This window comes from Diadema setosum, chromosome 21 (genome assembly GCF_964275005.1).
Source record: "Diadema setosum chromosome 21, eeDiaSeto1, whole genome shotgun sequence".
In the NCBI taxonomy this organism is placed as follows: domain Eukaryota; kingdom Metazoa; phylum Echinodermata; class Echinoidea; order Diadematoida; family Diadematidae; genus Diadema; species Diadema setosum.
In genome coordinates, this window is record NC_092705.1 from 19462166 (window position 1) to 19487504 (window position 25339).

The 25339-nt window shown below is 35.6% G+C and overlaps 1 protein-coding gene across 1 annotated transcript; it reads left to right on the top strand.

Moving 5' to 3' along the window:
- Positions 1-5083: 5083 nt before the first annotated feature.
- LOC140244377 (uncharacterized) lies at positions 5084-25339 on the top strand. Its single transcript, XM_072324015.1, has 3 exons — positions 5084-5874; positions 23322-23394; positions 25302-25339. The coding sequence occupies exons 1-3, from the start codon at positions 5188-5190 to the stop codon at positions 25337-25339; spliced, it is 798 nt and encodes a 265-aa protein (XP_072180116.1). The 5' UTR covers positions 5084-5187.

Sequence of the window (25339 nt, forward strand, 5' to 3'; positions counted from 1 at the left end):
TATGCAGTCCTTGGTCACGTTAAAAAGTTAGACGTCGTCAGTTTCTTCATCCACTCCTGGCCCACTGAAGAAAAGAAAAGGGCCACGAAGAGAGGGAAAAGAGAACAAACCCTAAACAGCAGACATGACAGAATTAGACTCTCCAGACAAAAATACCAGAAGTAAGAAAAGAAACACAACTGAAACTGAGAAAAAAAAAAATCGGTATTCTGGTAATATGACTGTAACGTGAAAGAAAATTTTCTAGATTATATACTTTACTTATAAACTGAGAAATGTTTCTTGATTTCTTTTGCTAGCTTGTCTGTTTCAAAGTTGAAGTTGGTTACGTTGATATAAAATCTATTTCTTACGCTGACGTGTTAAAACAGTAGTTGTAACGTAGATTCATAAATGCTCAGTGACTTAATTTACTTTTATTTACGTAGATGTTACACTTTTGCTTCGCTTAATAAGGTTTTTTTTTATTATTGAGAGTTGTATGTACATTGCTTGAAGTACACCTTGATATCGATTGGCTGGGATGAGTTGACAAAAAAAAAATAAACAACCAAGATTTTCATCATTTTTTGCTAGTGTAAAATGTTATTTTATTTTCATGATAATGTACTCTGTTCCATATATCAGCACACTTCATGAATTTAGAAATTAATATGACACATGTATTTTCTTTTACACACTGTTGGGCATATATAATTTATCAATGAATACATATATATTTTTCATTCACTTTTTCATTCTTTGATAATGAGAACAATAATGACAGAGATAACACAACTCATTTGGGGTGTAGAACAGTCAATTTTTTTTTTCCAACTCTATATAATGGTGCATTTATGGGCATATAGGCCTACGTTTCATTTTAGACCAAATTAATTTCAGCCCACCTATATGTCATGCACTTATACGAAGCGTGGCGGTGTGACATTTCTTTTTTTTTTAATGAGATATCAAACTTAGATTTGCTATTCTTCACATCCAGTGAAAATATCGAATGCATATGAACGAACCTATTATAGGTATTATACATGGTGTCCCGGCAGACAGAGTGCTACAAAATTGTCTCTTATTTAAAAAGATATGAGCGACTGAATGAAATCGTTACATTATTCAATAGAAAGAACACCTCAAATTTTATTTGACACAATGATAATCAATCTTCGTGCAGGCGCTTTGATCTCCATGAAAATTTGTGATTTACAAAATCTCTAACTTTCCGCACTGATATCCTACTTGACTGAGCGATAGTGAAGCCGTAAAAACTGATAACGATTGCATCAAAAAACGGATAAAATGAATGAATACAAAAGAATGCATTTTTGGTACCTTTTTGAGTGGCTCACAAACAGTAGTGATCAGTCTTTGTCATCGTTTTTTTTTTTTTTTCAGGAAATATGACTACAGAATCGAAACGCCTGCACGAGAATTGATGATTGTGCCTGGTTTCAAAATAGGAAGTGTTCTTCTATCAACTATAGGTTTTCCCGGCCAATTTCGCACTTTATCAATTTGTCAGTCCAATTCCTAATTGCTGCATTCAATTAGCAAAATATACCAAAGATGACATGTTCGGTATAGTTCAATTTTATGATCTCTTCATTTAAATTCATATTGGAGCATTCAAATTACCTTTAGCCTCATTCTATTAAAATAACACTTTTCTATTGAAATTCGTAACACAAGCACCATTTGGTTATTCGTTTAACACTTTTTCTATTGAAATTCGTAAAACAAGCACCATTTGGTTATTCGTTCATTCAGTTTAGAATGATATAGTCACGTGATCACGGACATGCTGCTCTCGTTCATTCCAAATCATTTTTTGGCAATCAATTTAACATCTTTTGCAGTCGATTTGGCACGCATGTTTATGGTTAGCTTCTTTCTTTATTTTCTTAACATAGTTATTGTTTTCCAAGCGTCATTACATATCATATTTTCGTACTCATTTCAGAGATTTTGGCAACATTTTTTTTTTCTTTAAGGTGCTTGGTGACTCTTCAATTCCGAAGATAGTGCAACATGTGCATGGCCACAACTTATCTCGCCGTTGTGCGCTTTATTCCTTGTGTCGGCCAGCTGTAGGAAGTCAAGGTTATAATCATCAAATATTCCTATAATTCGTTTTCTGTCCCCTTGAGAAATACGTCTGTATCTAACTTGTGCCGTCATGACTGTAAGAAGATGAAGTTAAACTAGAGTATTGGTACATGTAGGCCTAAAATGTCATGTATGAAAGAAAAGGGGCGTTACAGAACAGCAAAGTTATATAATATGGTCAAAAATACGATACTTTTACTGCTTAACAGTGTGTGGATGAAACAATAAGTCACGTAGAAATACCCTCTTAAATGTTATCACCTTTTCAAAAAAAGGAATGACATGACTTTAATTTCAATGAACATGTTAGGAATTTGACAGCCCATACGCGAAATTGAATGACTGAAATATCCCTTTCGCCAGTGCTGGCGAATCTGAATGACTGAAGAGCACGTGCCAATTTGAATGCCCGTTTTACGAATTCGAAAGGCACATGTGCAAATCTCATTGATCGGAATGCTAAATTGAACGAACAACTTGCAATTTTGAATGACCAAATGTGCAGTGATGAGGATTTTCGCTAAATTGAATGAACCTTTCATCAAATGGACTGACAAAAGGGCGAAATTGGCCGGTAAAACCTACACTAAAGATAATCATTTCTGTCGTTCATTCATGCTTTTGCAATTACAATAATAGTCAGTTTGTAGCACTCTTTTTGGCCACGCCGTATTCAAGCAAAAATACTGAGTTGTCTCATACAACCAAACGAATACTGTAACCAATTCTTTCTTCACCCGATCACTGTACGAACCTGCCGACCCGTTGCGAGTCATGTAGAGCTGGTCTAGGAAGTCTAGTAGAAATCGAGTATTGACCGTGTAGCGATCGTGTATTGATTGTGTGTATATCGGGATGTTCGAGTAGAGATCTGTGTGGCTGTCGAGGAGAGATTCTGGAGATGTCGAGAATGGTCGGATGCGGATCGTAAAAGATCGAATAGCGGTCGGGAAGGGATCGTGTTGAAGGACGATCGAGCATTTGGTCGGGATTGCTCTGGCAAAAATAGATGATCGGGATTGATCTCGCTTGATCGAGTTGATCTGATCGGCAGTGGGAACGGGGTATTAGGGAGGCATACAGGGTAATAGGTGCGTCAACCAAGATTGCTGTCGTGGGAACGAAGGTAATCTTGAAATGGAAAGAAAAAAATACTAGCAAATGGAATGACTACAGTGATTAGAACGAGTCAACTTTGTTTCATGCATCCTTATTACTGCAACGAAGCATTTTGTCACACTCGTCTTATCATGTATAATAGATTTCAATACAAATTTCCTATGCATACAATCAATGCTTGTCTATGTTACGCGGTGATCCTGTTAACGGTTATAGTCGTTCGCATTGACCTCATAGACAGTTTTTTCTCCACAGATTTAATGCTTTGTTGAGATAAACGTCAGCAATGAGTAACGTTAAGTCTTTTTTTCGTATTGCAAACGAAATTTTGAAATGCAAGGAAAAATACTAACAAAGGAATAACTACAATGATTAGAACGAGTCAACTTTGTTACATGCATTTTGGTTACAAGAAAGAAATTAGTCATAAAATTTCGTCTTGTCACGTATAATAGATATCAATACAGATATCTTCTTATGCTACAATCAATGCTTGGCTATATTAAGTGGTAATATACATGTACTTCTCAACGGTGATAGTCGTCTGCATTGACCACCAAGACAGTTTTTTTCTACGAGATAAACGTTAGCAGTGACTAACGTTGTGTGTGTGGGTTTTTGTGGGTTTTTTTTTTTGCATTGCTCTAGTGCGTATGCTTGCTCAGCGTGTCTATACAGTTTCTCTGACTCCACTACCATTATCGTGCTTAATTGACATTGCTTTCCGTCAGTGTACAAGCTAAAAGATGCTGTTTTAGTTATTTGTTAAAAAAAAAAATAAAACAGGAAGAAACTTCATTGATGTCGTTTTATGGGCATAACTAATCGTACTGCGAGTTTTGTGTAGGATTATGTAGGCCCATAGTGCTGAACACATCACTGCAGTCCGCATTTTGTTCATTGATTTATAGTTCAGCCCAAACTGGTGGCTGAGAGCAGACAACCGTGTCTTCTCTATGACGAGATTCTTGTCTAGTTCCTTTTTCCACTCCATTACTTGTGACCTTGACTTAGGTCCATGTTTCGTATCAGACATATATGTACATTTTTTCTTTTGTTTTTGTCTTGTCTTTCTGTTTCCGGGATCTTTCCCGTGGAGTTTCGTTTGTACTGTATGTTTTTCTTGTGGAAAATTTATCAGCAGTTTCCGTTCACACAAAACACTAGCTGTATACGAGTACTCAAATAGCACTTTTTTACTTCTGATAGAATTAAGAAATCTCTTGTCTTTCACCTGGTTTACTAGAAGAACATTCTTGTGTACCACGCTCCAGAAGCATTTCTTATATTCTTTATTGATAAGATTCCTCTTACATATGCATTTGTTTGAATTAATGCATGACTCACCCGTTTTCGTAACGGCAATTTGCATTTTTGGCGTCAGTTTGTTGCTTGGTATCGCAATCTACCAACTGGCATTTCTCGCTGTTTACGTTTTACACCAGCTTGTCTTAAATGTCTCTTCCTATAATGGCAATGTCAGGTATTTTCTGCTTCCTTGTGAAATGTTTATATGCTACTTGGCAACGAAATCTCCCCATTGTTATTCACACGGTGTTTCCGATTCTGGCAAAGTATGTCAAAGTGTCTCTTTGTTTAGTACTAATGTCATGCTTTTCTCGTATTTGCAGTGTCAATATGTTACGCGATGTACATTGGAACCTCCCAACAGGTGTTATTTTCGTATGTCACATGTTTGGGATCCATGCCTCGTTTGTTTCTCCGTCCCGCAAGAAAGTGGTAGTTTCTTTGCTGTCAACTTGCCCTCCCCCACTAGTTGTAATCTAACTCACAATGGCTAATGACGTTAATATAAACTCCTCATTTAGGACCGAGATTTCAGATTGTACTGACAACCCTGGCTTTTTACGGTCAATTTATACGGCCACACCTGAGTTGCAATTTGATTTTGATCCCAATGATCGGTTAGTTTACAACATCACTACTAATTATCACTCTGTGAATGAAATGATTGAACAAATGCAAAAGACTTCCACAAGTGAACTTCTTCTTTTGCATTACAATATCAGAAGTCTTAATAAAAAGATTGATCAGCTGCAAATATTTTTAAACCAAGTGAAATCTGATTGTTCTGTTATTGGTATCTCAGAAACTTGGATAAACAATTTGCCGTCCTCGTTTTTTTCTATTCCTGGGTATACATTTCATTCGAATAATAGGCTTGATAGGAAAGGGGGTGGTGTAGGATTTTTTGTTACAAACAATTTGAAAGTTAAAATATTGAAAGATTTGAATATAATGTGTGATAGTTTGGAATGTATTTTTATTGAAATCGAATTATCAAAACAAAAGAATATTGTAGTTGGTGAAGTATATAAGCCACCGTCTTCCAATTTCCGGGACTTTCTTGATGCTTTTTCTGATTTGTTGCTAACGCCTTCCCTATACCAAAAAAATATTTTCATTATGGGAGATTTTAATTTGAATTTGCTTCACTACAGTGAAAATGTTCACTGCCAAGAATTTTTAGATCTGATGTTATCCAAATACCTTATACCGTTAATAAGAAAACCTACCCGTGTGACTGACACATCATCCACGTTGATAGACAATATTTTTTGTAACAATATTTCATCAGTATTATCTGGTGTCATAGTATCCGACATATCTGATCATTTCCCGATATACGCAAAGGTTCCTCTCGCGAAAAGTTGTTGTCTTAAGTCTCAAGGATTTACTTTTCGAGATTTTTCTGAAGGAAACATCGATAGACTCAGGGAGAGATTGTTGATTGCTAACTGGGATGAAGTCTTTGGTATTGATAATGATGTAGAAACTGCATTTAATATTTTTTTGGATAAATTTTCACTGCTTTATGACGAAATTATTCCTTTACGACAATCCACCCGTTTTACCAATAAAAAAGCACCAAGAATGCCTTGGATCACCAAATCCCTCCTTAAGTCTATCAATCATAAGAACAATTTATTTTGTAAATATAAGAGGAATCCAAATGATAAAACGAAAGGTAAATATGCTCGTTATCGTAATATTCTTACAACTACTTTGAGACTTGCTAAGAGGAGTTATTTCACAAGGCAGTTTGACCTTTACAAAAACGATACCAAGAGCACGTGGAAGGTGATTAATAAAGTTCTCAGAGTTAAAGATAAACCAGAACAAGTCAAGGAAATATCCCAGCATGGTATTTTGATCCAAAATCCGATACATGTTGCTAATGCGTTTAATGATTTTTTTGTTGATTTAGGCCCCAATCTTGCTAGTAATATCCCAGTAACAGATAAAGAATTTCATTATTTCTTATCTGATCCAAATCCTCAATCTATGTTTTTTACTCCCATCCAAGAATACGAGGTGAGGGATGTAGTTCTTAAGTTAAAAGCAAAAAAGGGTGCTGGACATGATGGTATTACGAATTTTTTACTGAAAAATATTATATCCGCAATATTGTCTCCTTTAACATATATATTGAATTTGTCCCTTGCTACTGGCGTAGTGCCTAGTCAAATGAAACTTGCCAAAGTTGTTCCGGTTTATAAAAAAGGTAATAAACAAGATGTAAGTAATTATCGTCCTATTTCTCTTTTGACGGCGATTTCTAAGATTCTTGAATATTTGATATATTCTCGTGTAATTAAATTCTTAAATGAATGTAATATCTTTTGTGAGTCTCAATTTGGATTTAGGAAAAAACACTCTACTACTCACGCTGTGCTTGCTTTTATAGATAAAGTAGCCCACGCTATAGACGACTCATCTCATACTGTTGGTATATTCCTGGACCTGTCCAATGCCTTTGACACTATCGATCATGGTATTTTGTTATATAAACTCTCACATTATGGGATACGTGGAAAGGCCTTGGACTGGTTCAGGAGCTATTTAACTAACAGGAAACAGTTTGTAAATATCAACGGATTTAGTTCCAGTCTAAAAACGTTATCTTGCGGGGTCCCTCAAGGATCCCTTTTAGGCCCACTTTTGTTTATTCTTTATATAAATGACTTTAGAAATTCATCAAATGTTTTATCTTTTCTCCTTTTTGCCGATGATTCTAATATTTTCTTTTCACATCGAGATCCAACAACTCTTTTAGAAGTAGTGAACAGAGAATTAATGTCGGTTCAAATGTGGATTCAAGCTAATAAGTTATCTCTTAATGTAAACAAAACTGTTTATATGTTATTTAGTAACTCCGTTACGCATTTGCCTGGCGACATAAAAATGAATAATGATTGTTTGACTCAAGTTGAATCGTCCAAATTTTTAGGTCTTTATATTGACCATGAATTAACATGGAAACATCATATAGATTATTTGTCTAAGATGCTTTCGAGAAATACTGGGATCTTAAATAAGCTAAAACATTTTTTTCCCAAGTATATTTTAAAAAATTTATATTCAACGCTTGTTTTACCCTATCTCAGTTACGGTATACTTGCCTGGGGCAACTGTGCCAAATTACACATTGATAAAATTTTCAAACTACAAAAACGGGCTATTCGTTCAGTTAATCTAGCCGATTTTTATTGTCACACGAATCATTTTTTCTTTGAAAACAGACTCCTTAAGGTTGCTGACTTGTTTTTATATAACTTAGGCACATTTATGTTTCAGTTATCAGCCAACGGCTTGCCTGACATATTTACCCACATGTTTCAGAAAAACTATGCCGTCCATGCTTACCCGACAAGACAAAGAGATTCATTTCACCTTCCACGTACTCGTACACTCCTTGCTCAAAAAACAATTGTTTTTACCGGACCTAAATTCTGGAATGATCTTCCCACCGATTTAATCAATTGCTCTAGTATGTTTATATTCAAACAAAAATTGAAATCAAAGTTAATAAATGAATATAATCAGTCTGATTAGAATTTTTCTTTGATATGTTATCTGCAGTATCCTTATTCAATGTATGATGAATCAACCTGCAGTTTATGATTGTTTGCTTCTGGTTTATGCTCCCATTATATAATCACTGCATCCGTACCATTGTAGTAACATATTGAACTCGTTATGAATTTGATTCTAGATATGTGTGAGTATATACTTGTGTTTCTATATGCTAAATTAACTTTTTACCCTGTTGTTATTCCTTAGGTTCTTGGTTTTTTTCCTTTTCTTTTTCATCTCTTTTATTTTCTTTTTCCTTTGTACCTTGATAATCTAGTTTTTATATAGTTTCCTCATTGTTACTTTGTGTCCTATCTCCATTGAATGCATATCAAATTTACACTGGTATATTTTCTTGGAACCTGCGTTTACAAGCTTTGCTTTTGCGGTTCCATCATATTTCACAAGTTATAGAGAATTGTCTTATGTACATTATATACGCTGACACACTTTCTGTCCATGCCCCGATTTATAACATATTTTGTATCTTGCTTGGTTTGTATTCTTTTTAGTGTATTTTGATGAAATGTATATCTCATGTGAAATATGAAAATAAATATGCTGGAACTGTTTACTGTGTCTCGAGTGTAAGACCGGTGCAGTTTCAGTTATTCAATTCAATTCAATTCAATAGAAGTACTTCGGACCTCATTACAACTTTTAGAAGTATCATTTCCTCCTAAGAACGAAATATAGATAAAGTAATTCAATTCATTATCAAATCTGCAGTCCCTCAAAATTCGAGCTAACTATAATTTAAACCATGCATGGTGTTAAACAGTTTGATATGGATGAGAGTGCCCGCAGCTTCGAGCCCTCTCTCCCTCTCTCTCTCTCTCTCTCTCAACTCTTCTGGTTAACAATGTAGGCTAATATGCCATGATTTCCCACAGAGCAACCCATAAAAATCATTGTAGTCGGTCAATAAAATTATCCTTTGTATACAGTCTTATACAGAAAAGCTGAACACTCATTTCTTCTTTTGGGGGTTATCTTTATTTTTTTATTTAGACCCCTATTTATTTTTTTTTTTTCGCGGGGGTACCTTGGATGGGGTAATGTAGACCTCTTAATATGTGTGAAATTTTCACAGTGTGTTGGCACTTTAAAAATTCATGAATTGTATGTCTCTTTTTTGTGTGCTGAACATGTTGTTATCCTTGGGTCGCTGTTTATAATTATTTTCAACGACACGCATGTCAAATTTCACATATTTTTGTACATTCTGTTGAAAAAAAAAAAGTGAAAATAAAATTTGAATTAACGTATTGGACCAAACGGACGAGTGGTATTACTTTTATTATGTGTTGTACGCACGGACATGGGCAGAACATCCCTTCAGTCGCTGAATCATGTACCGTCCTGAAGTTATCAACATTCTTCTTCTTAGTATTATCATTATCTTCTTTATCGTAATCGTTATCTTCGTCGCCGTCAATTATTTTCACATTACTGATCCCCGCCTAAAAACAACGTCTCTTGTTAATTATAACATGAATGTTGATTATTCTTGTTCTAGTAAAGTGGACTTGTCTACACCATTGCCCTCCCTCCCCCCTCCACCCCGTCGGAGCTTTTGGATTTTTTGCATAGAAATTCAACAATCTCAGCACCAACTTTGGCTGGAATTTAAAATGTTTATAATCAAAGAGAAAACATTCTGGGACAATGTGATTGGCTGAATCATGGTATCTGCAGTCACCTCTTGATCCACGTTGTCATGGTCTTCACGGTGCACTCTGTATTTGAGGTCGCGAGTGGGGCCCGGAGGAGGGGGGGGGGGGGTATGTCTTCCTCCCACACGAGGGAGCTTTTCTATTCTCAAAATTGATATTATACGAGTTGGTGCACACTTTGGTGGAATATGTGCGATTTTTAATAAAAAGAGGAAATGTAGGGAAAATGTGAATGGCTAAACTCGTTATTGTTCGTGACCTCTTTATCCAGGATCGGCATATGAGTGTCTTCAATGTGTAAGTTTATGAGAGGTGGCTCGAAGGGGCCGGGGAGGGAGCCTATGCATTTTCAGAATCAAAATTCACACGAAGTGATGCACGCCTTTGGTGGAATATTTGAGAATTTTCAATAAAAGATTTGAATTCTTTTGAACATGCTTTAGCACTGCAGATACAAGCTCTATCAATAGTGCTAAAAAATAAGAAAAAAAATAAGGATACTATATAAATTTGAAAAAAAAGGTCTGATATAAGGCCAACAGAGCAGGAGAAAAAGAGCGAAAGAGATCTATAGGAAGGGAGGGATGGAGAGATCGAGAAACTCGAACTTTTACGGACTGATACAGGCTCGAAAATGATGGACATTTCTTCACTTTTTTTTTCTTCTTATTTTTAAGTAACAATGATGCTTCTAAATGGAATTTTGAGGTCTTAAACAATGCTTTACCGCTGTTTGCCCCCTTAAACAAAGAAAATTAAAGGGAGGTCACGTATTATACGCTCGCGATTATCCAGCGGTTTGCTTCCTGAAATGGCCGCTGTTGGGCTCCATGCACAGAACTCTGTAAGAGTTCTGTGGCTCCATGGCGTACTACACCTCTTTAGTTGTTGTTGTTCGTGTATATTGGTGCTTTTTAATCAGTCTATCTGCGCCACGTCTTCTCCATACTTTAGTATTAGGAGTCCATGAAAGAGTTTATGAGCTCAGTTCGGTTGATCACGTCACGCTCACTCTGTTCTATAGGTTTCGGCTTACCTGTCATGACAAGTGGTAGTGTGTGAGATCAATTTTCCTCCACAGTAAATAGTGCAGTATGTGCAGTGCATCTATATGCAAATATATTATATAGATAATGATTATACTCTTCTTTTTTTTTTTTTCATCTACTGAATTATAAGTTGTGTGTATTTTAGCAAAACGTATGTGCACACAAAGTGTGCGTATTATACACGGGTGTGAAATGATGCCTTGTACCATGCCTCCCCTTTTTGCTCCCAAGTGGTGATAACCGAATTACATAAGGTTGAAAGAGCTAAACAAACCGAGATAGGTGAGTTTCGTCAACTGTTCATCTCAATAGCACAAGAACCAGTGTTCATCTTCTTAGGATATATAGGAATAGGTATAGTATAGGAAATGAAGAAAGAATTCCTCCGGTGCGGTATGCCGGTAATGAACCCCAAATAACATGAATAATATAGAGCAAAAACAGATTTTTTCCCCCTTCTATTGTCTTTTATTTGTTTTGTTTTGTTTGATTGTTTTGTTTTTTATGTATACCAAGAAGGGTTAGGGCTAATTGCAAGCATAGGGTATACATTTCTAGAGCAGTGGACGCCATTTGTAAGCTGACTGGTATGCGTATATAGGCTGGAATCCTCGGTACGACAATCTTTGATATGCAAAAATGAATCATCACACAACAAAGAGAATTAAGCGGGATACGATTCGGTTACCAAGGGGACAAGGAAGGCAAAGTTCTGTAAGTTGGCTGGGTTAGTATCAACTGTTGCAAGGAATGGGATTACTCCGGGCAGCAACACAATGTGTATACATACGAGCTGTACTCACTAAATGGCTGCAACATCAAGAAGTTCCCGGACTGGCAAACAGAAATCTTCACCAGGTCAGACAATCATTACCTGCGGATTGTTAAAGAGGAAATCGAGTCCAAATATAAGCTAGTCTGATAAAAAAAAAAGTAAAATCTTAAAAGTTCAACGGTAAAAAATTTGACTGAAATCGGAAGAAAAATAAGGAAGATTTTTTTTTCTTGATGGGTTGAACATTGAATATGTATACAGGCTAGTGAGACCTGTTATACAAATTACAAAGAGAAAAAGTTATTATATAGACAGAATTGCGACTGTGCCAAATTTGTTAAATATGTACCAAAGTTATACTAGTACTTACTCCATGGTTGACCGACTTCTGGCTTTTAATTTTCAGCAGTCACTGGCTTGAAGTTCTTTTTTTAATCAAGTCGCATTTCTGTCTGTAATTTTAATATTTAAAAATGTATGCAGATACAAAATAATGTTTGTGCGGAAATGATATAGACAGGTATTGTGAATAGATACTATAATGTTTTGTGGGATATAGGCGTCTGTTAACTTGATCCCTTTATAGGTGACAGCTTTGGTGTCTTACAAAACAAACACAGAAATATTTAAAGTTTGAATTTATATAATAAGAATCTATATCATTTATAAAATACAAACCATATATATATATATATATATATATATATATATATATATACATATACATATATATATATATAATTATATACACATCATTACGAATTTATATAATATGCGTAATGATATGATATAATTATCATTGCGCATTTATATAATATAAACCCACTTATATATCCTTATATAATATTAACCCATACTGGGCCGGGGAACCTTAGCAGCTTCATATAGATCATTATGAATTTATATAATATGAACCCACATGTATATTATTACAAATATTTTAGAATGAACCATTTTAAATTGTTATGAATTAATGAACCCAATATATATATCGCTACATCCCTCATTTCACATAACAAACCACCCATCCTCATTAACAACTCATGAATTTATATAAGAATACGCATAATGTGGGGAAAATTATCACTAGATAGATCTCCATTCAAAACAAACAAAGAAAGAAAGAAGAAGAAAGATGGTTGGGCGGATTCCTCCCCGTTCGCCGCAATGAGTGGACGTGCATGAACCTCGCTCCAGCGCCACACACCACAGTAAAAGCACACACACCCAGGAACCAGACATCACCGACAACACCAGCACCCGAACCCCCACAACACCAGCGCACCACCAAGATGAAAAAAAAATATCAGCAAGCACCAACTGAAACAACCATTCACAGATATTCCAAGAGCAAATCAATCAGTCAGAAATGAAATCTAATGAAAAGTGTATTGTAACATATACAGAATAGGAAATGAATATGCACCATGTTTAATACCATCCAGAATTAAAAATGCAACTAAAACAACCATTCACAGATATTCCAAGAGCAAATCAATCAGTCAGAAATGAAATCTAATGAAAAGTGTATTGTAACATAATGAATATGCACCATCTTTAATACCGTCCAGAATTAAAAATGCAACTAAAACAACCATTCCACAGATATTCCAAGAGCAAATCAATCAGTCAGAAATGAAATCTAATGAAAAATGTATTGTAACATACACAGATATTCCAAGAGCAAATCAGTCAGAAATGAAATCTAATGAAAAATGTATTGTAACATATACAGAATAGGAAATGAATATGCATCATGTTTAATACCGTCCAGAATTTGAAAGAAAAAAAAAAACAAACAAACAAACACCATTAGTCTAGTACCGTACAGAGTATGAAAGAACAAAAAAAAAACACAAAACAACAACAACAAATTTAAACAATATGCAACCATGATTAGTACCGTACAGAATATGAAAGAACAAAGAGCGAGGTTCATGCACAACTGATTTAAACAATATGCACCATGTTTAGTACCGTACAGAATATGAAAGAACAAAAAACAAACAAACAAACAAACAAACAAATGAAAGGAGTTTAAAACTACGTGTACACCCCTCGTGTTGCTATACTCTTACAAATCCCACTGAAAATATAAAAACACAACAATGGAAATAAATACCCTCTTTACAAATCATATTGACAAAAAAAACAACTACATCATTATGAAATGAAAAAAAATGACGCTGACAGATCACGTGATATTAAAATATGAAAATAATACGAGGGAAAAAATGAAAATAATACGAGAAACTTCATAAGATTACAAGCCTAAGCAAGAAAATTTAATTGAAAAAGAGAATTGAATAGAAAACTGTTGATAAAGCTAAAAGAAAAATCCCTGCCTCCTCATAATTCTCGAGATATGAAGATTTTCTTTCCTTTTTTTGACAGAAATTGTCCAAATATTTCACCATGTTGAGGAATAAATTCCACTAGCTGTAATACAAAATACGTGTACGTATGAAAATAATACAAAAAACTTCATAAAATTGCAAGCCTAAGCAAGAAATTGAATTGAAAGAGAGAATATAATGGAGAACTGTTGATAAAGCTAAAAAAAAAGAAGTGTTCAGAAGAATTTTTATCAAATTTTAAACTTCATAAACTTGCTCAAACTTGACTTTGATGTTATTGGTTTATCTGAAACCTGGCTCAAAGATGCCGACAAACTGCCTATATACCAGGTTACAACTCTGTGTGTTATAATAGACGTGGGAAATTAGGTGGCGGAGTTGGTTTGTACATAAAGGACTCTTACTCCTATTTTGAGAGACCTGATTTGGTTAGTGATGATGGTATGTGTGAGTCTGTTTTTATTGAGATTTGTCAATCAGTAGGTAAAAATATTGTGATAGGCACTATGTATAAGCCCCCAGGTATAAATACGCATAACTTTAAAGGCATAATTTACCATTTGCAGATGAAACAAAAACCCAACATTAGTGCTTTAAAATACAAAATTGTAGATCTAAAATGTGAGTTAGGGATAGAAACAACCACTGTAAAAATTTGAATCCATATAATCGATGTTAAGTATTGTTAAGTATAACACAAAATGTGAACAATAGTTATAATAAGAATGCTTCCAGACTAAACGGTATACAGTTATGGTTTATTGAGAAGCATGCTGATATCTCCCCATATTTTAGGCTTTATTGCAAAAATTTTATATGGTAGGATGTTTTGTGATACAACAGACCTACACATATGCATCAAATGTGATATCTTGAACATTTTTGAAATCACTGCTCCCAAAGGTAAACTGGAACTTTAATGCTACTTTTGATTTAAAGATCTCACCGCTACTGAAAGAAAACAAATTAGTTTATATTATGGGTGATTTTAATATTGATTTATTAAAATATAGCACGGATAATGATGTAACTGATTTTGTTAACACACTTTTTAGTAACTATTGTCTCCCTCTTATAACGAGGCCTACACGCATTACCAATGCCACTACTACTCTGTTGGACAATATTATTACCAACCAGTTCAATAAGCCTATTCAAAGTGGACTGTTGTATTGTGATATTACTGATCATTTACCTGTTTTCCAGCTAACTGATCTAAATCAAATAAAAAGTGACAGACCAAGAAGTGATATTTATGTGAGAACTGTAAACAAAGACAGTATTGACGCTTTCAGGAATGAACTTGGTTCACACTGTTGGGATAATTTGTATACTATGGAAAATGTTAACGAAGCTTATGATTATTTTGAGTCTGTTCTGTCAGAGTTATATAATAAACACTTTCCCCTAAAGAAAAAAAGTCGGTGTGCAAGAAAGCTTAATCCCCGGATGACTGACAGTATTTTACGTTCTATCAAATATAAAAATTTGTTATATAAGAAATATATGCGTAAACCAAGCAACTTTAATGAGTTAAAGTATAAACGTTTTAGGAATACTCTGAATGCTACAATAAGAAATGTGAAGAAACAATATTTTGAAAGGAAATTTGTTGCATATATATATAGAAGTAATATTAAAGCAACTTGGAATCTCATAAATACACTTTTGAATAGAGGTGGTAAATGTGTTACTGATATGCAAATGAAATGCAATGGTGAATTAACTACTGACTCTCACAAAATTGCAAATGCTTTTAATTCATATTTTACTCAGGTTGGTCCAAATCTTGATAAGTTGATACCACAAAATAATTCTAACTTTATGAGTTATCTGGTGAACCCTTGTTTGAATACCATTTATTTTCATGCAACATTTGAAGCAGAAATATGTAGCATTGTCAACTCTTTTCGGAATAATACTGCCTCTGGAATTGATGATTTCAGTCCTCGTATAATCAAACATACAATAAAAGAAATCAGCAAACCGTTATGTCATGTATTCAATTTATCTTTATCATCAGGAGTCTTTCCAGATAAATTGAAAATTGCTCGTGTAACCCCTGTGTTTAAAAATGGTGACAAATGTGAATTGTCAAATTACAGACCGATTTCAGTGCTTCCTTGTTTTTCGAAAATTTTGGAAAGGATTGTCTACAACCGTGCTGTTAAGTTTCTTGATCAAAATGATATTTTGGGTAGTTATCAGTACGGCTTTCGCAGCAACTATTCAACTTCCATGGCCCTAACTGACATTGCGAATAAGATTGTTGATACCTTTGAGGAAAATTCCTTTCTTATTGGTGTTTTTGTTGACTTGTCAAAGGCCTTTGACACAATTAATCACAATATTATGTTAGCTAAACTTAAGCACTATGGTTTTAGAGGTGTAGCATACAATTGGTTTAAAAGCTACCTCTCCAATCGATACCAATGTACAAAATGAACAGTTGTATATCAGACTTAAAGAAAATATTATGTGGAGTTCCACAAGGGTCTTTATTAGGACCACTGTTGTTTATATTATACATAAATGACATTGGAAATGTTTCTAATTCCGATACCTCATCGTACATATTATATGCTGATGACACTAATATATTGTTCAGTGGTAAGGATCTTCCTTCTTTGCAAGATCAAGTAAATAGTAGCCTTTCAAAATTGTGTACATGGTTTCAGGCAAATCGATTATCTGTTAACCCCCGCAAATGTAACTTTATTGTTTTTAGTAATCGTAACAAATCATACGACACTGATTTTGTTAAAGTGGAATTGAATGATGTTCAAATTCCCAGGGTAGAGAAAACTAAATTTCTTGGTGTTATTTTAGATTCAAAATTAACATGGAAACCTCATATACAAGAGACAGAGAAAAAAAAATATCAAAGAGCATTGGTATTATATCTAGACTAAGCTACATGTTACCTACTGATGTATTACGGATGTTATACTCCACTCTTGTTTTGCCCAATTTGTCTTATTGCAACATGGTGTGGGGAAGTACTTTTCAGTCCAGTCTAAAGAAATTGACTTCAAAGCAAAATAAAATAGTAAGAGTTATACATGGAGCGAACCCGAAATCTAAAGCAGACCCGTTATACTCAAAACTAAAATTGCTTACTTTGAAAAATATCACCACCTATCAGCAATGTATTTTTGTATATCAGTGTGTCAACAAACTTATGCCTGACCATTTTGTTCAATTGTTTGATATCAATCAGAATGTGCATAATTACAATACACGTTCCTCGTCATTAATGCATTTGCCCAGACCCAGAACCATGTCTTACCAACACAATATTCGTTTTATGGGCCCCAAGAAATGGAACAATTTATCTAAAGACATAAGAAATGCACCATCTCAAAATTGTTTTAAGATAAGACTCAAGAAAAAGTTGTATTCATCCATATAAGATAGTTTATAGTGAGGGCTGCTAAATTTCTCTTACTTATAATAGAATGAAATACATGTACATGTATGTACAATGTTGCCTTGTTTGTTTTAGTATTACTGTGTACAAGTGTGTGTTTTAGGTTCTCTTTACCTCTCCTTAATGTATTTTTTCTTTCTTCTCTTTTCTTTTCTTTCTCTTTTTCCTTCTTTCTATCTGTTTTCCCTCCTGCATCCCTAGCTTTAGTCTCTTGTGTATCTGTACTTTGTCTTGTAAATATGTATATTAAAAAAAAAAATGTCTTTTTAGCTATGTTTCAATCAGATTCAATCTACATTTTCAAATGTTAAAGGTGCACTCACTTCAAGCTGTGCTTACTGAGTTGTCACCTCCAGTTTGTCATTACTGAATTGTTACTGCTGTTACACGAATTGATCTGGAAATAAATGTTCTATTGAATTGAAATGAATTAAATACAATGGAGAAAATTGAAGGGAAGCAGAACGTATATTCGTGATAATCCAGCGGTTTGCTTCCTAAAATGGCCGCTGTTAGGTACCATGGCACTGTAGTATTGTATACTACTACACCTGTTTACGCGAGAGTAGACAAGACCCTCTTAGCGCACTGTCTTCTACGCTCTTCTTACTAATCATCGCATCGAGTGTGCTCCAATTCATTCTTTCTCTCATACCCTGCGGAGTTATCGTAGTTCGTCCTCAAAATGAAGCCTGTGGCCGTAGATGAAATGTTTCCAGAAGGGTCTGGACCCTATGTAGATCTCGAGGAGGTAAACAGAAGTATTAAGACCTTATTCGTTCTTTTTATTGTACAATATGGACCTGAAAACTCTACAATTAAAGCTGATATAGGCCCTAGTTTCTATTGTAGGGTCTGTGGCATCGATGCGTTGTTTCTGAGATCTGGCGTCATCGGTACTGTTTTGTATGGTCCCACCCCTATTAAATGGCGTTAGTTAAAGTAATCACACATTGTAATAGTGCCGAGATTGCACAGTGTACACGATTATTGTTAACTTTTTATGTGTTACCCATCCATGGTGTAAACCCCCTGTTTGTCACATTATTCAGAGACACTTCTCGGAAGGACTCCCTAATGTCCCTCGACTAATTTAACCATAAATACAACCCTACCTAACCCTAAACCCTTACCCTGGCCTAAGTCCTAACCCTAACCCTAGGACCTACCCTAACTACACGCAGCCGCTGTCGCGAAGAAGCAGCTTTGCGACAGCGGCTGCGTGTAGCTAGGACCTACCCTTGCTTGCTAATGCACGGGTGCATGCGTACTGCTGTGGGGCCTATTTCACAATTTTGCCAGACATTTTTCTTTTTAAATCTAGGGATTTTCTATGTAGAAATCACTTTAGTTAATTTTTGTTACTTGTCCTTTAGTGTAGCTGATGTAGTGACCTTGGTCTTGGTCCATTGGACATGTATGGATGTGAATAACATCACAGCCCAGTTGCTGTATCGCTGTGCTTTGCACAGCGTCTGATCGGGCTATGATGTGATACTGATACCTACACTCACTGTACATGTACGTAGTTATGCCAAGCTTTGGTTTGATGTAGGAAGATAAATTGTATGACAAATCTATGATTGTTTTTCTCTTAAATGACCAGTCCCGGTAGTAGCGGTACATGTACACTGTACGTGTACATGGAACATTGTACATGTAGGTACTGTGGCAGTAACTGCGAAACACAGCCCGAACTGTGTTCGCAGTTCGGGCTGTGGTCGGGTGTTTGGGCTCCCACAGTATAACTGTGCACAAGGAGCGCCCCAGGGTTACTGTGGCAGTAGCTACTTGACTTGTAGAGACATGACTTTTGCACACAAAACACAGCCCTGGCGCTGTGCACTGTACACAAGCAATGAGAAGTGGCCATGAGTGAGAGTGCTTCCATGCTTCACACAGCGTCTGGTCGGGCTAGACCTAGGTAGAAGCTAACCTAACTGCGACCAGCCCCAACGCATACAGCGTTGGGGCTGCGCCGTTTTCGCATTCAGATCTTAATGTTGTAGTCTCTTGTACAAAACGGGTGCCGTTCCGGCACTATATTTCCTTTATTTTTCAACAAAAATTACTAGGAATACTTACGTGGGTCGATTAAACCTATATGATTCCAATCGGCGACTGTTTGATGCATTTCATTGCTTATGATGCAGAAAATGTTGTCTTATAAGGCGAATTATCTTCAGCTCACCGATGCTCACTAAACTCACAATAACTTGCACAAGCGCACAAGGTGAGCTGAAGATAATTCGCCTTATAAGACAACATTTTCTGCATCATAAGCAATGAAATGCATCAAACAGTCGCCGATTGGAATCATTTTGGTTTAATCGACCCATGTAAGTATTCCTAGTAGTTTTTGTCGACAAATTAAGGAAATGTAGCGCCGGAACGGCATCCGTTTTGTACAAGAGACTACAACATTAAGATCTGAATGCGAAAACGGCGCAGCCCCAACGCTGTATGCGTTGGGGCTGGTCGCAGTTAAAGCTAACCCTGCCCTGGGGAGCTCCTTTTACACTTGTGAACTGTGGGAGTACTTGCTTTATTGTATGATCACAAAAAAAAAAAAAAGAATCATGACATCGGGCACCTGTAAAAAAGCCCTACTTTCACTAGCAGTTGGTAGGCTGTTATACTATATAAATGCTTTTTATCTAACTTATACATTTTAAGTAGAAATATAATTACAAATCCCAAAACACATTAATCATTAATACAATTTCACATAGAAGATATAACATATAAGAATCCAAGGATAGCCCTATAGAATGTGTTAAATGTTCTAAAACCTAACCAAAAATATGACTCTTCATTATTAGACTTAGATTCAGATATTGCACATCTCAAAACTTATGAACATAATCTATCATTCAAATATAGGAAGTCTTGTGTCAAGTAGTTTTTGTTGCAACTGATTGACAGATTGCCCTCCAGTAACATTTGATAAATGACCACCAATTATTCAGTGTTTATGTAGTAGCCATAATAGAAAATCATGGGCATGCATAGTTAGGTTGGACTCGAACCAATGACCTCCCAATTTCTAGACCTGAATACAATGCCTGCCTAGTTAGCAGGAGATCATTCTTCTTCCAGGACTGGACAGCCAAATCATTATTGACTGTAATAAAACATACAAAAGTAGGCTCTATGTAAATTGTGTATCAAAATGCTCACACTAAAAAATGTCAAGGACAGATATTTCAAAAGGGGCAAATTATAGAGGTCGTGTTGATATGCTCAGTATGCTTTATTTATTTTTTTTAAAATTCAGATACTGCTAGAATATAATGCTCTGTGAAACCATATTGAGTCTGAAAAAGATATTGATATTATTAAATATCTGTTTGTCCACTGAACAGTTAGTACCAAAAATAGCCCATCTCGATCATTCTCTGAAACTTTTTATGCCTCCGCAACGAAGTGGCCGGAGGCATTATGTTTTCGTGTCGTCCGTCCGTCCCGTTTTGTTTTTGTCGATATCTCAAGAACCGTGTGGTGGTTTTACATCAAACTTGGTATGAGGGTATATCCTTGGGGGATAATACTTTGTGTGGATTTTAGGGTCACAGGGTCAAAGGTCAAAGGTCACAGGTTATTTTGTGAAAAAAAAATTGAAATTTCATGTTTTTCTCCATATCTCGCAAATGGTTCAAGGTATCTTCATGGAACTTAGTATATATGCTTGTACCAATGGGCAGTGATTATCTAGGGAAGTTGGGGTCATGGGTCAAAGGTCAAGGTCAACTCCTCAAAATATCACTACTTTCCTTATATTTATGCAATGCCTGAAGGTTTGGTTTTTTTATGCTATGTTTTCGGGTTGTCCGTCTGTCCGTACGTACGTACGTCCGTACGTACGTCCGTACGTACGTCCGTACGTACGTCCGCTTTCGTTTACGCGATAACTTGAGTAATATTTACTGGAATTTTACCAAACTTGGTCCAAGTATGAAGTATGATGGGGCAATTATTTGATTAGATTTTGGGTGAAATCGGCTAAAGGTCAGAGGTCAAAGGTCAAGGTCAAATCATGAAATTGTATCCGTTTACGCGATAACTCAAGACTGGATGGAGTAAATTTCACCAAACTTTATTGGAGGATGATGTATGATGGGACAATTACTTGATTAGTTTTTCAGTGAAATCGGACAGAGGTCAAAGGTCAAAGATCAAGGTCAAATCCTAAAATTTATCTGTTTACGTGATAACTCAAAACTGGATGAAGCAGCTTTCACCAAACTTGGTCCAAGGATGATGTATGATGGGACAATTAGTTGAGTAGATTTTAGTGACATTGGCAAGAGGTCAAAGGTCAAAAGGTCAAGGTCAAATGCTACAAATGTTGCAATTTCCCCCCATATCTATGCAATGCCCAAAGGTATTTTCTTGAAACTTGGTGTGGACATGTACTACTGCGTAAAGATTCTCCAGAGAGAGTTTCATGTCATAAGGTCAAAGGTCAAAAGGTCAAAGGTTAGGTGAAAATGTTGCAATATCACTTTTCTTGCAAATGGTTCAATGTATCTTCGTGGAATTTGGTACATATGAATGTACTGTCTGGCAGGGATTATCTAGGGAATTTAGGGGTCATGGGTCAATAGTCAGGGGTCAAAGGTCAAGGTCAACTCCTCAAAATTTTACTATTTCTCTCATATACTAGTATATGCAATGCTTGTATGATTAGTTTCAAAACTTAATACATGCATTACCTAATGGAGATTCTCCGGGAAATTTCCAGCCAGAAGGTCAAAGGTTAAGGGTCAAAGGCCAGGTTTCAATGCCCCCCCCCCAAAAAAAAAACAACAACAACAACAACAACAACAACAAAAAAAAAAAAACACACACAAAAAAATCTATTTTGTACCATCATCACACTCTTTCTTCATACCTTGGAAATTACTCAGTGCATAAACTTCCCCAAAATTCCCCAAATATGTGTACCTGCACTCTTAGAAAATTATAGCAAACCCAGTTCAAGACATTTCTTACAAACATGTCATTTCAATATTTGGCAATCATGTGAAACTGTCATGGATCACACATTGTGAAGACATTGTACTATACGCCTATTGGGAGAATCATGCATTATGGCGGAGGCATCAGTCGCCATAGCGACATTTCTAGTTTCATTATGCCTTCTTACACAGTACAATGTATTTCACATGTGTCCATTACAGGCACTCATGAAATTTCTTAAACTACAGTATCATTTGTAGCAGCTCTTTACTAGTAATCCTCATGCCATACACCATAATACCTTGTACAATGTAAACCTTTTTATGGTCTAATCTTTTTATAGTTTATTGAATATTTTGATACACTGTACCAAGATGTTTTTGTCTTATGCCTGCAGTTTATAATACACGGTTGTACTTCATGCCCTTTATTCTGTAAATAGGCTGCAGTTTATACACTGTAATACTTCATGCCCTTTGCTGTAGATAGGCTATTCATTCTCAGACGCTACATAGCCAGTGACCATTCAAAGCTCAAAATTAGCAGTGGCTCAGGGACCTGGGGCCACCAGAAATAGATGCTGGGCCACCACTTTTTAAGGAAAGATACAATGTATGTGTTGGTGGCCTGGCTGGGCCACCAAATTTCATTGTTGGGCCACCAAAAGAAAAAGTTCACCTCAAGCCTTGCCCTTAAATTGGGAATAGGTTGATGAAAAAGTACATGTATGTATTGTAGATATATACTGCATAATTTATGGCACTCTTGTTTAGTGGCTAACCCAGAAAAATTTATAGCTGGTACATTGCACATGTTCTGTAAATATGAATTTACAATTATGAGAGTTCTGATGTTTGTGTTTTTTTCCTCGCACTAGAATGAGCATCATAATTGTGATACAAACTTTCTTGAAAACTGTAATTTTGTGTTATGATCTCTTTCTCCTGTTTGCAAATATGTCTAATTACTTCACAGGCTGGAGGTACAGCAGGTCTTCTTATGGATCTAGCAGCCAATGAAAAAGCAGTACATGCAGACTTTTTCAATGGTGAGATACACATATCTGGTTGTTGCATATGGTATATGCACTCTCCAGTTGTTTAATGCACTTGGCTACACATGTTCAGTGTAGTTACCTGTGGCATGAAATGTCATATGTCCGGATTCTGCCTTTTCCTCAGAATTTTTATATGCTGTAATTAGAGGAAGAAATTCTGCATATATTTTATGTGTCAAAATATTCACATATTCTTATATGGTCAATTGCGCATACTTTGATGTCAGATTTGGCCAAATATCATTCTTCTTGAGGCAGAAACAAAGACGGCCCAATATTTCCTTCAATATTTCCTCTTCTTTAATGCATGTAGATCTAAACATCTACATGTATAAACTCATAAGTTCAGTTACGGGTATCTCGATGGGAAAATCCACAGTCTCATTCAACTTACGTGTTTCCCCCACATGTTAAATGAAGCAAAATTCCAACATCGCTTGGCTATTCCCAGACTCACACACACACAAAAAAAAAGAAACAAAAACAAAAACAAAATAAAATAAAACAAAAAACAAAAATAAAACAAAATAAAACAAAAAATAAAAAAGTGAAGCGTGCACGGGTGGCACAAATCTGTTCACACTTTATCATAAATACTTCATGATCAGAATGATGTCACGTCAAATGCGATACATTGTATGCGAGAATAATACCCACACACCTATTGTACGTGTACATATGTACACAGCATTAGCGATGGCACGGGGCCAATGCAAATTGATGTTGGACCATCAAATATCGAGAATGGCTACCTATTTGGTAAATCAGATTTTTTTAATAGGCAACTAAGAATCAAAGTTGATTGTTACATTTGCATATTTCCAGCCACCACATTTTTGTTTCTGGCCACTAAATTTCAGATTCAAAGATTTTAGTGACCCTGGGGCCACCCACAAATAGCCTCGATATACATGTACAGTGTATGTGCCATGTACACAATATGCACACAGCATTCTATACTCATGAAATGCTTTTGGCAGCATGATGCTCCACAGGGGGCCATGAGGAGCATTGGAAGAGGGAGTTTTTACTCTTTTCTCCACGTAGCATACGTACTGTATGTTTGAACAAACTCATACCTTGTAATGTGTACTCAAATATTCTACAGACACACCATATTAGTGCAGGCACTACAGTGTTCATGCAAGTACTTGGTTCAGCATGGATATCCTATAAGCTCTTGTATAACTTTTCTTCTGATTTTTTTATTTTTTATTTTTTATTTTTTTTATTTTTTTAGTTGTTAAGGAATTGAAGTCTGTATTACCAGAAAATGAAAACTAGTCCTCTTCCTCTCCATAAATTCACATTCTAATTAACTTACAGAGCTCAGTGACGAACATGGATTTGATATTGCATGTACACAAACCATCTTGAACACCAATATGTAAAACAGTCTGTAGAATGAGTTGAGGTAATTTTGACGTACACAGAAGGCAGGGTTTGTTTTTAGAAATCAAACCAATATGTTCAGTCCTAACAGATTTGAGCTATTAAAGCAAGGTTGACTGTATTTGTTCTGGTTTAGTGGAGCATGAAGTTCACATAATTTCCACATTGCAAAGTAGAGTATATTATTATAGTAGCTGCACAATGTAAATGTCCTTTATTATTATTATTATTATTCTATGTGTGCACAGTGCGCTCCTATTATAATGAACATTGTCATAATGAAATAAAAATTCACGTCCCAAAATTGTTGTCCGTTTACCTTTATGTACTTTATTGTTTGGTTATGCATGTAATGAAAATTCAGTTAAAGAAAACTGCCAGTCCTGAGGATTTTGTTATAATGGCAGTCACCTGTTGCATATTGGTAGTGCAGGAATGATCTAATTGTCTTTAGCCAAAATAGCTTTCCTAACATCTTTGTTTATTCTGTAATTTTTTATCTGCAGATTTTGATGACCTTTTTGATGATGAGGATCTATCATAG